The 18,670-nt window shown below is 27.3% G+C and overlaps 2 protein-coding genes across 2 annotated transcripts; both read right to left on the reverse strand.

The window, feature by feature from the left end:
* Positions 1–2,827: 2,827 nt before the first annotated feature.
* Positions 2,828–3,753, reverse strand: LOC148581585 (uncharacterized). The gene is made up of 2 exons (XM_088492148.1): positions 2,982–3,753; positions 2,828–2,862 (listed from the first exon to the last, which is right to left on the reverse strand). Exons 1-2 carry the CDS (start codon positions 3,751–3,753, stop codon positions 2,828–2,830), a joined length of 807 nt encoding a protein of 268 aa, XP_088348274.1.
* An 11,510-nt stretch (positions 3,754–15,263) lies between these two features.
* Positions 15,264–16,142, reverse strand: LOC107620908 (MADS-box transcription factor family protein). The gene has a single exon (XM_016322998.3). It carries the CDS (start codon positions 16,140–16,142, stop codon positions 15,264–15,266), a length of 879 nt encoding a protein of 292 aa, XP_016178484.1.
* Positions 16,143–18,670: the final 2,528 nt, after the last annotated feature.

Genomic DNA, 18,670 nt, shown 5'->3' on the forward strand with positions numbered 1-18,670 from the left:
GGCTTCCATGGTAGAAGTGGCTACAAGTGATTGTTTTGCACTCTTCCAAGATACTGCTCCATCAGCAAGCATAAAGATGTATCCTGACGTTGACTTTCTAGAATCAACACATCCTGCCAAGTCTGAATCTGAGTATCCAATAATTTCCAAATTGTCGGTTTGTCTATATGTAAGCATGAAGTCCTTGGTCCCTTGAAGGTACCTTAAGACCTTCTTTGTAGCTCTCCAATGGATAATTCCTGGATTGCTTTGATATCTTCCTAAGATGCTAACAGCAAAAGCAATGTCAGGTCTTGTACAGACCTGAGCATACATTAGGCTTCCAACAGCTGAAGCATAAGGAATATTCTGCATCTGTTTCTTTTCAAGTTCATTTTTGGGACATTGATCTAAGCAAAATTTGTCACCTTTCACAATAGGTGCAACACTTGGTGAACAATTTTGCATTTTAAACCTCTCAAGAACTTTATTAATATAGGCTTTTTGAGATAAACCTAAAATTCCTTTATGTTTATCTCTATGAATCTTTATGCCAATGACATAAGATGCATCACCCATATCTTTCATATCAAAATGTCTAGAGAGAAATTGTTTCACTTCATGTAACAACCCTAAATAATTTGTTGCAAGCAAAATATCATCTACATATAAGATGAGAAATATGATCTTGCTCCCACTAACCTTGTGATATATACATTGATCAGAAATATTTTCAATGAATCCAAATGAAGAAATCACATTGTGAAACTTCAAATACCATTGTCGGGAAGCCTGCTTAAGACCATACATTGCTCTCTTAAGCTTGCAAACTAACTCCTTACCAGCACTTGAGATAAACCCTTCGGGTTGTCTCATATAGACCTCTTCTTCCAAATCTCCATTAAGGAAGGCCGTTTTCACATCCATTTGATGCAATTCCATGTTAAAGTGTGCTACCAATGCCATAATGATGCGGAAAGAGTCTTTCTTTGAAACAGGAGAAAAGGTTTTCTTGTAGTCAACTCCTTCCCTTTGAGTAAATCCTTTGGCAACAAGTCGAGCCTTGTAGCGCTCAATATTGCCTGATGAATCCTTCTTGGTTTTAAATACCCATTTACAGCCAATGGCCTTTTCCCCATCAGGCAATTCTACAAGATCCCAAACTTGGTTATCTGCCATAGAATTCATTTCATCCTTCATAGCATCTAGCCAGAAATTGGAATTACGACTTTCCATTGCTTGTGAAAACGTCGTTGGGTCATTTTCATCACAAACATCATAGTCAGACTCAGCAAGATACACTACATAGTCACTAGAAATTGCAGGCTTTCTTATTCTTGTTGATCTTCTTAATGTTACATCATCAACCTCTTGTAAAGGTAGTGGCATAACAGGTTCTCCCTCTTCTTGAAGTTGCTCTTGAGCAATATGTTCTTGAACAACATTTTCATTATGAAGAGTTTGATCCTCCACCATATGATCTACTTGAACATTATCTTCATGATGTGGAACATTAGTAATAGGTTGTTCTACATTGACCCTATTTGTATGGGCATTGTATTGAACAATCATTCTTGTACATGGAGAGGTTTGATAAACATTATCATTCTCAACAACTTTAAGAGGATGATTTCTCCCACTTTTCACATCATGCTCTAAAAACCTTGCATTTCTAGATTCAACTATTTTACTTGAATGGGAGGGACAATAAAATCTGTAACCCTTAAACTTTTCTGCATAGCCGATAAAATAGGCACTTATCGTCCTTGAGTCCAACTTCCTTTCTTGTGGATTATAAACCCGAACTTCAGCAGGACAACCCCAAATACGTATATGATTCAAACTAGGTTTCCAACCTTTCCATAGCTCAAATGGAGTTTTAGAAACTGCCTTTGTTGGAACTCTATTTAATATATACGCAGCTGTCTTAAGGGCTTCACTCCACAAGGATAAAGGAAGATTGGAGTTGCTAAGCATACTCCTCACCATATCCAGCAAAGTCCTATTTCTTCTTTCAGCTACACCATTTTGATCTGGTGTGCCAGACATGGTGTATTGTGCCACAATACCATGCTCTTGAAGATACTTTGTAAATGGACCAGGTGCTTGTCCACTTTCAGTATATCTCCCATAGAATTCTCCACCTCTATCTGATCTCACGATCTTAATTTTCTTTCCGCATTGTTTCTCTACTTCAACTTTATAAACTTTAAAAGCGTCCAATGCCTCATATTTATTATGAAGCATATAGAGATACATATATCGTGAATAATCATCAATAAAGGAGATGAAGTATTTCTGACCACTTAAGGACATATCAGGACAACATATGTCAGTGTGAATTATTTCTAATATGTCAGAACTCCTTTTAGCACCTTTTTGAGACCTTTTGGTTTGCTTTCCCTTAATGCAATCCACACAAGTATCAAAATCAGTAAAGTCTAGAGTTTCAAGAACTGCATCACTTACTAATTTCTTTATTCTCTCAATGGAGATGTGTCCCAACCTTCGGTGCCATAACATGGAGGATTTTTCATTCATACCATTACCATGCATAACCATAAGACTAGATGGAACATTATTAGCTAAATGGACTTTAAATAAATCACCAATTAAAGTACCACGTCCAATAATATTAGAATTTTTAATAATGTCAACAGAATCATCATAAAAATTTATATATAATCCTTGTTTTACAAGCTTAGATAAAGAAATCAAATTTTTAGAAAAATCTGGAATATAAAAGGTTCTTTCTAAATCTAAAATACAACCAGTACTTAATACAAGACTAAATGTTCCAACAGCTTCCACACGTGAACGCATCCGATTGCCCATATAGATGCTCAGTTCACTTCCTATCGGTTTTCTTTTCCTTATGAAACCCTGCATGGTATTTGAAATATGAATTTCAGCACCAGAATCAATCCACCAAGTGTCATGACATATTTCAACAAAATTAGATTCAAAACACACTGAAGGAATAAGATCACAAAGGTTAGTACCTTTCTTTTCAAGCCAAACTTTAAATTTTGGGCACTCCTTCTTCACGTGTCCTTTCTTTTTACAAAAGAAACACCATGCACCTTCTTTCTTCATAGGATGGGATACAATACCCTTTCCTTTCTTCTTATGAGCTTGCCTTTTACTACCCTCATTTGTCACTAATAGTGCACTTTCACCAAGTTCCTGAATTAGCCTTCCTTCCTCTTGCACACACATCACCAGTAATTCATTAATGGACCATTTTTCCTTATGTGTGTTATAAGAAATCTTAAATGGTCCGTACTGGGCAGGAAGAGAATTCAGAATAAGATGCACCAGAAATGAGTCAGAGATCTCAACCTCTAAAGCTTTCAGTTGTGCTGCAATGTCTCTCAACCTCATGATGTGTTCACGCACACCTCTTACGCCGGTAAGTCTCATAGATGACAATTGTGCCATTAGGGTGCTTGCAAGTGCCTTACTAGAAGACTCAAACTGTTCATCAATAGCCTTCATATAATCCTTGACATTCCTACAATCAGGAATTGAACCTCGGATACTAGCTGAAATACGAGACTTAATGAACATCATACTTAAACGGTTAGATTTCTCCCACCGTTCGTATAATGCTACCTCGGCTTGAGAACTAGCATCAGTAGGTGTCGGAGGCTCTTCCCTACGAAGAGCATAGTCAAGGTCTGCACACCCTAAGTGAAAGAGAATCTTATCTTTCCATTCTTTATAGTTATCACCACTTAACAAATGAACTTCAGATACAGTTTCAGATATCATTACTGCTGCAAATAATAAATCATGCTAACATTACTCAACTTTAAATAGGCACATCAAAATCCATAATATATGATAATACATGCCAATGCAAGTCATATCAAAATAAATATAAATTATAGTGTTATTAAAATCTACCTGTGGGCAAAGATTTTAACACACATAATATTTACTATATAAACTAAAGTATTGAAACTAGAAAATAAAATACTACTTCTTAATACCTGTAGGCTAATTAAGAAGTAAAAAAAATTTTCTATTTCAATCTAATTATATGTGAATAACATAATAAATTCCTGTGGGTAAGTTTATTATATAGTTCACAATAATTACAAATATATTATATTAATATTTATGTGATTTCTTTAAATATAATTATTATTAAGGATGCTGTGGCTAATCCTCAATAAATCATATATTAATCACAATATGATATGCAGCGGAAGAATTTATATTGCATGCAAATATAATCATTAAATAAATAAATTCAATAACATAATTAATATCAAAAGTGAAGATGATCTAGTGGATAACTATTTTGTCAATATTTAGAAGATCCAAGTTCAAACCTCACTCCAACCAAAATTTGAATTTTATAATAAAATTTAAATTTTGAAACACAACAACTTCAACGTAAAAGTAGAAAGCATTTGATATTATATAACAAACAACATTCATCCATTGAAACAAGTTTATTTTGTCTTCTTTCTTCCACCGTCTTCCCTTTCTTCTTCTCTCTTTTTTTTTTTTTTAATTCAAGAATAAGAAAACTTATGGGAATCATGGAAAATTATACTATTATGAAGAACAACTACAATACAAATTTAGAAGATTCTTTCTGAGAATATTATTTATTATTCTCTCTTCTTATGTTACGTCAACTTTAACTTTCAATGATTTTTCTTACTTATTTCAAAATTCATACTACACATTCTTCTTTTGAAAATAATTTATCAAAATGATGCACAGTAATCAAATTTTTTTAAATGGCAAGGCAGAGACAATTTTGCTCTGATACCACATGTTAGAATTTCTTTATAAAACCAGTAATTTGTAATTTACGTACCTCCAGCCATTGCCAATAAATTCTTTAATTTAATTTGGAACTTCCAATTCTTGAATCACAGAGAGCCAGATGGAATCAAGGTGTATTTTTTCTGTTGTTGTGATCAGAATTGGAGACCCAAATTTTATAAAGTTTATGATGAACAGTCGTGTTCTTTCCATCAAAGAACAGACCAACTGTCAATATAATAATGAATAATTACAATACCACCCAAACTAATTTCTATATTAACAAATTGGACCACAATTATAATAAAAATTCTAACACTTATTAGATACTTTAAGTCATAGTAAAGTATTTAAATCAATTGAATTATTTTTTATCTTTTGAAAAAGTACTACTAAATTTTTTATAAAAAGTTTGGGGGGTCATGGCCCCCCCTTGTCTGAACTAAGCTCCACCACTGGTTTATTGGGTCGTCGTTGTTGTTTAAGTTGTATTAGGCACTTTTAATTTGAGTAATGTAAGGTTGGTTAAGTCAATGAATGTCGACATGTTTGTTTAGTGTACTAAATTCATCTGACTAAGTCCGTTTATTTTATATGTTTAATTGAATCACTTTTATATGTTTGTTTATGTATTTATACTACCTAACATGTAAACCTTGGGAAGCTAGGGGGGTTTACGTTGAAGGGGGTTTACGTTGAAGCCATTTTCTTCATAAACCGTGGAAAGCTAGGAGGGTTTCTGTTCAACGAATTCTCTTCGTAAACCGTGGGAGGCTACCACAGTTTATGCCTAATGTGTTCCAACCATAATCCGTCTCTGGTAGCAATGGTTTACGTAGAAATTAGAAACCGTGGTTGGCTACCACGGTTTACATAATAGTAAAAATGCACATGCACGTAACAAATTTCTATTTTGTGTATTTAAGTAAAGAATTCACTCAATTTATTTATTTGGGTAAATTGCCCTTTTTAAAATGTTAAAAAAAATAACTCTTACTTTTAGTAATAGACAAAAATATTTTTTAAATATTATAAAATACGATAAAAAATAAAGAATATTATTTTTTATAAATAAGAAGCAACTTTTATATTTAAAAAATTGTTTATGCATTTGATCTATAATTTTATAAAAATATTTGAAAAACTATTTAAAAAATACATAAAATAACGGATAAAAAATTTCTATCTTTTTTTCAAAAGTTTTTTGGTCGTTAATAAAAAATTACAAAAAAATTATTTAATATAAAATCATTAATTTTATAAGATAAATCTGTCTGACTTTTTTAATCATATTTGTATTACTCTAAAACATTTAAAAAAATATATTTAATATTAAATATTTTTATCATATTTTAAAATATTTTAAAAATACTTTTGTCATAAATTCTAACAATCGAGTGCGATTTACGCATTGAACTTTAATCAAATTATATTTGTATAAGAATTGAACTCGTCATATCATTCTATTCATCTATTGTGAATTTGTAATTCCGATCCTTATGCTCAATGAGGAGGCTGGGTTGGTTCCCTTTTGGCGCCCTTACCGGAATGTAAAATCCCATAAAATCTTGATTCTTTCGGTGACTAGTCGTTCGAGTTGGTATGAATAGCACAAATGTTATTAGTAGAGCTTATGTGCTCACTAAATCGTTTGCTTGTAAGGAGACAATCTATTCTATTAATTTAATGCATGGTGGTTGATCATCTCATAATAAAAAGTGTTTTAGAGAAGTAATTAATTATATTATCTTTTTTTATTAGTTTAAATTTTTTAGAAGAATAATTTTTTGACATCATATTAAAATTTTATGTTTGAAATGTCTGAAATTTAGTGTATATTTTGATTGTAGTTTGTCAAATTGGAGTTTGAATAAAAGTGATTTTATAAAATTGATTTTGAGTATAAATAAGTTTGTGTCAATATAATTTATGTTTGATAATTCTATACTAAAATTGATTTTAATAAAATAAATATTGTTTAAATAATATTAGTTAAAATCATTTTTAAATAGATAATTATTAAAAATGACATAATATTAAATTATAATATTATTTTTTTATGTATGTTTATTTTTTTATACTTTTTTCTAATATATTTTTTATATAGTATATTTTTAATATTTTTTTAGTATGTTATAATTTTTTATTATTATTATTTATAATTAATTTTTTTTGTTTAATTTACTTTATCTTTTACCTAATAAGATAAATAAATCATATTATAAAAAAATAATAAATATAATATACAAAAATCATAATTATAAAAAGTGTATAATGTCAAACAAAAAATTAATAAAAATAAAAATAAAAAATAATAGAAAAAAGTTCATATAAAAAAATAATAAAAATTCTATAAATAATACAATAACATAAGGATAAAGTTGGTAAAAAGAAAATAAATGTTAAGTCTTAATGGCTAAAATCTCATTAGTAAAACCCATAAACTAAGAATTTTTGTTTCTTGTAAACGTGGTTTTAAATGCAAAATCACTTCTGTGTTCATGAAAAAAAAAATTAACCAAATAAAAAATTGAAGCTTTTAAGAAGCTAAAACATGCTTTTTCCTTTTCAACGTATTTGCCAAATATATCATTAGTCTTTAATAAATACTAAAAGTGAAAAAAATAACACAAGACAAATAAAAGAATAAAAAAAAATTTATGCAAAAGATCAAACAAATCCAAAAAAAACTCTTATTTTCTTAAAAAAGAGTATTAGAAATACAATCATTTATATTGCATCTCCTATTAATTTTTTAGGAGAAATATTTCCATAACAAAATAAAACATCTTTCACATTCTTTACTCATATCATTGTTCTTTTGACAAAAACAAAAATATATAGGATCACTCTAATGTATAGATACAATTTCATACAGATGTACAGATTTACATAATTAAACGACACCTGTAGCAAATAATAGGAATCGTGATCAGGTTGTCTGAATGCTTGTGAAGCCGCTTTATATATTTTCCTACTTGTCCTAATCCACCAGCAACTATAGTAACATGTGATTTTTTCTTAGCATGAATTGTTGTTCATATCATGTGGATTACTTTTTTTATTCTTTTCATCTAAAATATTATTTTAATGTATAAATCCAGTAAAAGAATGATGCGAGATCTGATTCCCACAGTCATGGCCATAAATTATTATTATTATTATTGTTATTATTATTATTATAAAATACAAAGAGTTACTATATACAATGAGATGATAAACTTAGCCAATGAGTAATAACTCAAATGGTATAATCTCTCCATATTTAATTAAGAAGTTGCGAGTTCGAATCTCTTATCTTTGATAAAAAAATAAAATAAAATTATGAACTTATTTAAAAATTAAACATAAGAATTTCATTAAATAGATGGTATTTAAATTTTTAATTCTATAAAATCTAGGACTAGAGGCAAATTTAGGGACAGTATAGGTATGGCTCTCTTGAATTTTCGAAACTTAAAATATATTTAATATATATGATATCTAAAATTTTTAATAGTATACTTTTAGTTTAATGGTTGCAAGAAGCATTTTATACTCTAAAATATGAGTTTAAATCCAATTTATATATTTTAAATTTTTTTTGTTCTTTTAATTTTTTCTTTTGTAATTTTTTCATCTATTATCATATAAAAAGACAGTTTTTATAATAATTCCTAATTAAATATAATAAAAAATTATATACATAAAAATAAATTAGATTAAATTTTATTTTTTATGATATTAAAATCAGAATATATTATATTTATTAATTTACTTTAAATACATATATTAAAAGTATTAGAGAAAAAAATTTATATTATTTATGTTATATCTTTTATAATAAGGATAAAAATTAGAATTTTATGAAAAAAATTTTGATATAAATAAATTTTTTTAAATTAATTTTAGTTTAAAATAATATTAAATTATATAATTATTTTTTTATTAAAACTTTCAGTTTTAATATGGCACTTTTAATTTTTTATTTTCAGTCCTTCTTTATAAGATTTTTGGATCCGTCACTGTCTAGAACATTTAACATTATATAATATACCTATAAAATAAAAGTTTTACTGTTTTAGTATAATAAAGTGGAGTTCAAATAAAAAATTTTAAAAATGATTCAATAGATGTTTATAGTCTACACTAAGTGTAATATTTAAAAATTAAAAGATTATTTAATTTTTTTTATATAGTAATAATTAAGAATATCTGTTAAAATATTTCTTTTATTTTAATTTAACTATTTCTTTTCGGTTATAAAAGATTCTTTAAGACATAGAAAATAAGGGGTTGAATCAATAATATTTTTTTTTTTAAAATTGATCAATTAATTTTCAAATAAAAAAAATGAAACTTAGCTTTTTTATCTTCAATATGTAAGATTGATTATGTATGAGATAACTTCATTTTATCTTCTAAAGAACAAAAACAAAAACAAAATAAGAAGGAGAAAAAGACACAACCATGTATCCTGATTCAACTATCTTGTACCATGTAGTTTGTATCTAGTCTCCACCACAACAGTAGTAAAATTTTTACTATCTTTTTAAATACTATAAACACCAATTCTCAAGGACTCAATAATATAATCTTATCAGGGACAAATCAAATTTCTAACCAATTTTAATTTGGTTAGGTTCACTATCTAGACTCACAATACACTAAATTCTCACCCAACTTAACAAGAGATACATCTCAGATACAAAATTTAAAACAGAAATACAATAAAAAAATTAGACATAAACTTTGGCTTTTTTCTTTGCTTTTTTTTTATGACTTTTTCTTAATGTCTCACTTAAATGTCTTTTTTTTTACTGAATTGAAATAAAAAAAGATAAAACTTAAAAATAAAATATTCAATGATAAACTATGAAGGAGATGATGTTGAACAATTCTAAAACTATAGGAAGAACCGAATTTGACACTCTCATATGTAACTCTCCATCTTGGCGAAATATTCTTTTAATATAAAAATATTGTCCAAAACATTAAGTAAAAACAATAAAAAAGCTTTTAGACTATCAACTCACTAAAATTATGTTTGTCATTATTAAAATTATTATTATTATTTATTAAATTCAACAAGTTATACATAAATAAATATTAAGATAATTATTAAATTTTATTAAAAATATAAATAATAAAAACATATTAAAATATTTTTAATAATATTTTTTATATTAATTCTTTAATTTTTTTAACTTTTTCTTTCTATTTAATAATAATGGGCATACTATATAAAAATTAATTAATGACTTTTTGAAATTAAAAAACGACACTTAGTTTACAACAAAAATAAAAATAAAAATAAAAAAATAACTAATATAAAATAAAAATAATACTGAGTACAAGCGACAAAATTTTACACTCGTTCACTATAAAAAATATATGAGTATATAATTTTAAATTCTATTAACTCATTAATTTGAGATTTATCAAGTGTACTGATCAATCTACTATTATGACTTCTCTTTATATATGTTAATATGTACAATATAAATGAAATAAATTTGGACTCAATACGTCAAATGTTAGTATATCAATACAAACAAATATTAATACACTTTAAAAAAAACACATAAAGAGTACAGCACTCTGTGAAATTAACTTGTTAAAAACCAAAAAAAAAAAACCAAAAAATCAAATAAATGATAATATACTCTAAATCTAAAAGTTTAAAACTTAAACCTTACAAAATCATAATAATTATAACCCTAAACTTAAATCCAAATCCTATATGTTTGAGTTAAAAAATTAATTAAATTAATTTGATGATGACAAACATTATTTTTAGTGAGTTAAATATTTAATTAGTGTTTAATTGAATTTGATAAATTAAGTGTTGCAGGCCAAAGAAAAAATAAAGTAGCAGCCCAATTGGATAGAAAATAAAACTAAAGTTGGTGGGCTACAAAACAATAACAGCCCAAAGGAATCAAAGCAATAAAATCAGATGAGTCAAAGAAATCAAACGGGCTAAATGAATAATAACCAATCCAAGCCCGAATTCATTTCTCAAGCCAATCCCTCCAATTTGCTTTTAGTAAAACAACGTTCACTTTTTTCTATTCGGTCAGAACTCAGAGAAAGAGAGAGAGAAAGCTTAGTTTTTAAGCTGTTCACCAAAAAAGAAAGAAAGAGAAGGATTAAGCAAGAAAGGCATAGGTCTAATCACTAAAATCAAATCACATCAAGCTAAGGCAGAAGTTAAAGGTAATTTATTCCCTCTTGCATGCATCGTGCTCTCTTCTCCTCTTCTCCAACTCTCTGCCACTCCAAATTGGGATAAATGAAGAAAGTAATCTCTGCTAAACTCTGCTGCAAATCTATGGTCATAGTTATGTCTTGGGGACCAAGTAGTATTTCAATGACTCATATCTGGGTTTACCATTGAAAAGATTTTTCTTTGCTTTCCTGAGGCTTTCGGTCAAGAAAGAAGATCAGAACCAAAGTTTCTAATTTGAGGAATAATGGAAGAAAGTGAAAAAGTGAGTTTGTGAAGCACACATCTCGAGGATTGACCTAGGAGAGAGCAACTCAACAACATGTAAGGATCGGAGATACAAAAGAAGATTGATCATCATTTAGAAGACAAGGAGAGATAACCAGTATTTTGAGTTTTATGTTCTGAGAAGAGTTCTCTGAAGAAGTTCTTCAACTTGGACAGTGCTTCCTAGTCAAAGGAGCATTCCGCCAGAATGAGGAACTAAATCAGGCAAGCAAATCTGGTTTATCACATAGCAAAGAGGCTGTTGAAGCATCAATCTCCTTCATGTTTTATCACAGATTGTAATTTTCTTTTTAATGTTTATCCTTCTGTAATTTCTTGAGGTAAAAGGCAGAATGAGAGAACTCAAGTAAAAGCCTAAGAGTGAAAAGAGGCAGAGTGATACACTTGAGTGAAAAGCCTAGAGTGATTTCAAATTTCTTTAGGTTGATTCTGTGTCTTGTATCTTGTACTAGTGATGTACTCCTTTCTTAGTTGGGTGAGCACTAAGAGTGAAGAGTTAGGTATTAGCATAACCAAGTCAAGTTAGATTAGAACTTGAGTGAGAAAGAATTGTGTCAATCCTGTAGAATTGGTGTATGTAATACTTTAACTATAGTGAAAATTCCACCACTGTTGTGGTGGAGACTGGACGTAGGTCACATTGCACAAAACAACCGAACCAGGATACATGATGGTGTCAGCTTCTCTCTTCCCTTCTTTGTTCTGTTTTCTGATATTCATGAGACAAAACAAAATTGTCTCATAAATTTTCAGTTGCTGAATTCAAACAAAATCAGAATTGAAAATTTACTTTAAAGGGTTATTTCATTAAAATAAAAGAAGGTCATAAATTCAACCCCCTTCTCTAAGCTTTCTACAACCTTCATTATACTCTCAAACTTTAAACTATATAATTACCTCTTAAATCATAAAATCTCATACTTTTACAGTTAATTTAATTTATTTTAGAGATATAAATTAATTAATTAATTTTATTTTTTAAATTTTTTCTCGCACAGAGAAGTAACAAAACATGGGATTGGATTGCAAATAATGCCGAAAATATCTCATCCTTCTAAATGCTTTGGACCATCTTCAATATAAATTAAAAGAGAATTGGACTATAACTAAATATAGTATACTTATTATACTGTGATCAGAAAATAAAATGGACAATTTGATATTTTGTTGATATGTTTCACCTAAGTGTGATAGATTTGAATGCTCTAAATTTTGAATTTTATTTTAGAGAATAAAATATGATCTCTCACTATTTATTTGATAGGTAAGACCAAGAAAAAATATAAAAGAAAAAAATCATTCAAGAGTAAAAAAAAAAAAATTATACTTGATCCCCTAAAATAAAAATTCAAAATTTAAAGGATTCAAATTCAACTATCATACCTTTAACTAAATGTGTTTTTAATAAAATATTCATTTCACTTTACGGTATGACCTTTTTCTATTTTTTTGTGATAATAAATATTTTATTCAATAGATATATTTCATTAGTTAATATTTCAATTATATTACACAATATAAATAGTCTAATTTATTACAAAATAATTATTTCAATAAACTCAAAATATATACATTAAAAAATTATTAATTATTATATATTAAATCAGTTGTGAATAGATATTTTTTTAATATATCAGAATAAAAATTATTGATTACAAATTTTAACTTAATATGGTTATTTAAATGGTGAATAATTTTGTGACAATATTAAAATATAGGGCAATGTACTTAAATAAATTAAATGAGGGAAATCTTTATTTGATTGCAACAAATGAAACCTCATTACGTGCATGTCTTGTTTTAATATTATGTAATTCGTGGGAACTAACCACAGTTTTCTATTTACATATAAACCGTGACAGCTTACAACGGTTTATGAAGAAGAAATTTTAAAGGTAAACCGTGGTAGATCACCACGGTTTAGAAAAAATATAATGTGACCTTAAACCTGTATAGCCAGCCACGGTTTATGAATGATTTTTTAAACTCATAAACCGTTGTAGACTGCCACGGTTTATGAGGAGAGGAATTATATATATATATATATGAGCGAGATTGAAGCTGCTCAAGAGATCATTATCACACAATAGCAAGTGAAGAAGAGAGTGTTCTTGTCTTAGTGTATTGCTCTGGAAAAATTAAAAGAAGCAAAAAATATGGTGTGAAGTTCACTGACGGAGAACCATTGAGTGTATTCACGGTTTATGCTTTGAGTAATATAAAATTATGTGACAAACGAATAATATTAAATTAATTAATTTTTTGTAATATAATTTAAAAAATTAATAAATGTCAAATCAAGTACAGTATATAATTAAATATCAAATTCAATAATAGTCTACATAATTAATAGTTTAGATAGTTTAGAAAAATAATATACTAATGTTTTTAAAGAAACTTTCTTGCGTCTTATATATATGCCAATCAAATAAATTGGCCAATATTCAAAACAAATAATATTGTAGTAGACAAAATTAATAATTTAATTTAGTTTCAAAGTAAATATTTATGTACTCAAATATCAAATATAATACTCTACATAATCAATATTTTAAAAAATAAGAAAAAATATTATAAAGCAATTTAAAAAGAAAAAATAAATTAACAAAATATTTATGGGACTTTTTTCATTCAATCGTTAATAGGTAAAGACATATCAAAAAATAAAAATATATATCAAATAAAAAAATCGTTTTCTTTCTACATCAAATTGATAAGATAAAAAAAAAATTTTTTATATTAAATGGATAAAAAAAGAGACATAGTACTATTTTTATACGTAAAAGGTTTAGAATAAATTAAAAAGACAGAGAAATTACTGAGAATTCATATAGATTAGATAAGTAAATTAAAGACATAGTATTATTTTTCTAAAATATTGATTATGTAGAGTATTATATTTGATATTTGAGTACATAAATATTTACTTTGAAACTAAATTAAATTATTAATTTTGTCTATTACAATATTATTTGTTTTGAATATTGGCCAATTTATTTGATTGGCATATATATAAGTCGCAAGAAAATTCGTTTAAAAACATTAGTATATTAATTTCCTAAACTATCTAAACTATTAATTATGTAGACTATTGAATTTGATATTTAATTATATAGAGTACTTGATTTGATATTTATTAATTTTTTAAATTATATTGCAAAAAAATTAATTAATTTAATATTATTCGTTTGTCACATAATTTTATATTACTCAAAGCATAAACCGTGAATACACTCAATGGTTCTCTGTCAGTGAACTTCACACCATATTTTTTGCTTTTTTTCATTTTCCCAGAGCAATACACTAAGACAAGAAAACTCTCTTCTTCCTTGCCATTGTGTAATAATAATCCTTTGAGCAGCTTCAATTTCGCTCATATATATATATAATTCCTCTCCTTATAAACTGTGGCAGCCTACAAGAGTTTATGAGTTTAAAAAACCCTTCAGCTGGTTATAGGGGTTTAAGGTCACATTGTTTCCTTCCTAAACCACGATTTACCTTTAAAGTTTCTTCTTCATAAACCGTTGCAAGCTGTCACGGTTTATATGTAAATAAGAAACCATGATTAGCTCTCACGAATTACATAATATTAAAATAAGACATGCACGTAACGAAGTTCCATTTGTTGCAATCAAGTAAAGTTTTCCTCATTTAATTTATTTAAGTACATTGCCCTAAAATATATAAAACCGTGTATTCCTTATAAGAAGGCTTTACTATCTCACATGTGACTCCATCACAAGTTTGAAAAGAAGGGCTAGGTGTCGAATAACAATTCCACAAAATGAGAATATCTTTATCTCTTTATGAAATAACATCTGTATACTATATATGATGAAAGTATGGGAAAATGCTAAATTACATTCCAAAAGTAACTCAAAGACAAAGTGCTATAGAGTATGTGAACCTTTTATTTAACTTAAATAAAAGGTAAAAAAACTTGATCAAATATAAGAGAAAAGAGGATAAAACGAAACACCAATACTTGAAACATTAAGGCCTACTTCCTTTCATGCATGTAGTTGAACATTTGAACTTGATGATGAAGCATATTTGCATCATAGAGTCCATTAATAACTTGAAACTCGTGAGGCATATCTTGATATTGTGATAGAGCAAAACTATATGGCTGCATTGATTGTATATTCCCTTTGTCATGAGTGCTACAAGCACCAACTTGTTGCTCCCAATCCACAGTCCCACTATTTTGGTCAAAAAGAAGAGGGGAAGATTGTGATGAACTTTGCCCTACTTGCAAAGGGTAGAATGGTAATTGGGGGGTATCATCAATAATGGGTGTCATGGGAAGATGAGGAAGAAACTGTGCTTGAGACATGTTTGGCATGAAATTAAAGTGGCTAACATCCTCAAAACTGGGTTTTGATTGTACCATTGTTTTTCCCTTAGGATCTTGCTTTAGCATGTTGATTCTTTGATTGCAAGCAAGAATCTTAGAATCCAAAATGCTAAGAAACATTCTCAATTGGTCCTCCCTAAGATCATTGAATGAGTCATCCCAAGTAGGATACATGATCTTAAGCTTCTCCTTGTGCACCTTAGAAATCTCACCTTCAATCTTCTTAACCCTATCTCTATAATACTCTTGAACATCATAGATCCTAGGACGTCTATCAATCGTTGTGTTATGGTACTTTTGAATGATTCGCTGTACCTCCTTAGGATCTTGGGGCCATGTTTCAGCTTCGGTGGATTTTCCGCCATCAAAGCTGGGGCCATAGATGATTACACAAACATCAACACCACAAAGTGTCGAGAATTCGTACACTTTCTTTATTAATCCATTCTTTCTCTTTAGGAATGTTGCCTTCCGAGCTTTTTCCTTCTCAATCAGCTCCATTGGTATTCTTCCACGACCCATCTATTTCAATTTATACATACAAACATTCTTAGAGTAAGTCATTCATTTAATTATATTTATTATTAATTATTGTTGCAAGTTGCAACGTATTTAAATAACATCAAAACAATTATATTAGTTATTTTCTTTAACAAAAAAAAATCAAACAAGGTGAATAACAAATGAATAAATATAAGCAGTGCCTAAAGTCTAATTAAAAAAAAAGATAGAGAAAAGAAAAAGAATACAAGAACCATGAAGAGAGCAATCCAAGTTTAAAAAAATAGCTATTTTAGGTGGAAAGAACCGCAAAAAAAAAAAAGGGACAGCAGCATTAAATTTGTAACAATTTATAGTTGGTTCATTCATTCATTCTTATATATATGGTTTTTTTTTTATTTAATTCTGAGATTCTAATCATCACCAAAATTTGATATTCTAATGATTTCCAAGGAATAATATCTTCTATTAGATATCTTGATTTGAAAAAGGTGTTATTATTTATGAACGAATCTTTACATTTTGGGCTTGTTTTACTATGATTTCTCATCTGATTTTATTTACCTATTTATTATTACAATTTGAGTTTATTTTAAAATTTTTAATGATATCATCATTTTAAATAAAATAAGGTATTTACAGTTATTATAATCATTAAGTACAATATTAAAATATCAAGGTGGCTATATATTATTGATAAAGGATTAAAAAGATTGACTTCTTATTTGGAATTAATTACAATAGTTACTAAATATATATTATATAATTAAAATTTTTGAAGTGAGAAGAATAAACATATATTGACTTCCACTTTAAAATCATATTCATATAACATATTAAAAAATAATTAATAATAAAGCAAAAACTTTAAAATCATAAAACTTTACGGCCTTTTTATTTATATATTAACAAATTGACTAATTATCTCTATCTTCCTAATAATATTATTAATATTTATATTTTGAGTAAAGTATTGTTTTTGTCTCCAACGTTTGAGATAAGTTTTAAAGTTGTCCCTAACGTTTAAATCGTCCTATTTAAGTTACTAACGTTTTAAAATTGACTCAATGTTATACTTCTGTTGATCTATTAATAGAATTGACAGCGGAACAAAATTGAGACAATTTTAAAACATTATAGACTTAAATAAGACAAAAATATTGGAAACAAAAACGATACATAAAAATAAATTTTAAATTTATCCTTCAATAATATCAATTTTTTAACTATTAAACTATAATTTCTTTGTATATCATATAAAAAATAATAAAATGAAATTTAACGATGTATTAATAATAAACATGTTATACAACATTACTAAAATATTAAAATAGAAGAAAATACTTATAAATTAATATTTTACGTATTAATTAATAATTAAAATTTAATTATATACTTTAAAATTTAAATATTTTTATTATTTTTTTTATAATTTTTTTGTACTATTTTCGCTAAAATCATACTAGTGGTGCAGCATGACCACACAATATATCACATGGAAATATATCGAAAACCCCAAAAGTGCCAAAGCAACTAAAAGCATACGCATATTTGTGTAGCCAGTATAGCAAATAAAAGAAGTGTCTACATTCCACAAAGAAAATTGAATGCACTATCATTTTCATTTTATTATTTTATTAGAATTTATTTTTATATATCGCTTTTGTTTCTGACGTTTTCGTCTTATTTAAGTTCTTAATGTTTTAAAATCATTTCAATTTTGTTCTACCATTAATTCTGTTAACAAATTTCTAACAGAAAAATAATATTAAGTCAATTTTTTAAAATGTTAAGAACTTAAACATAACAATTTAAATGGAACAGCTTTAGAACTTATCCCACCTTAAAGACAAAAATAATACTGTACTATTTATGTTTTCTTATTAATAAATCACAATGAGTGCATGTTTAATTAGAAATAAATCGCAATTGAAATTTAACATATCTTGAAAAACACATCAATCGTATTGGAAACATAAACTTATAAAATAAAAACAAAGCACTCCAAATTATTCCATGTTTATTTATGTATTTTCTGATATACATTAAATTTCAAAAAGTGTTTGTGATTTGTTTTAAATTAACTAAAAAGTATATATTCACTATAATTCACAAATAAAAAAAAAACAAGACATAAATACAAATAACATCGAATTAGAGAATTGAGATAATTAGTTAATTTTTTTTAGTGTATACAAGAAAAAAAGTCTTTTACTAACGAGTATTTATAGAGCTAAAAACACTTTGATGCATTTGCACACATATTAAAAACACTTTAAAGCTATCTATAAGACTATAACTAATAATAGTCTAATAATGGGTATAACTCTATACCTTAATTCAGTTCATATTGAAAATAGAAATATACCTGAATATGTAGCTAGAATGTGGATCAATATTTGTAACTCCTCCAATTTATAGTAAAATGTAACTATATTTCACATACAAAAAGAGAAAGAAAAAAAAAATATTAAATTTACATGAAGGGTGCAGAAGGGAATTGAATGGAGATAATAAGGAGAAACTAGTACCTTTTGAAACTCAGAAGG

Source organism: Arachis ipaensis, chromosome B10 (assembly GCF_059453495.1).
Source record: "Arachis ipaensis isolate K30076 ecotype BB chromosome B10, ASM5945349v1, whole genome shotgun sequence".
NCBI lineage: Eukaryota > Viridiplantae > Streptophyta > Magnoliopsida > Fabales > Fabaceae > Arachis > Arachis ipaensis.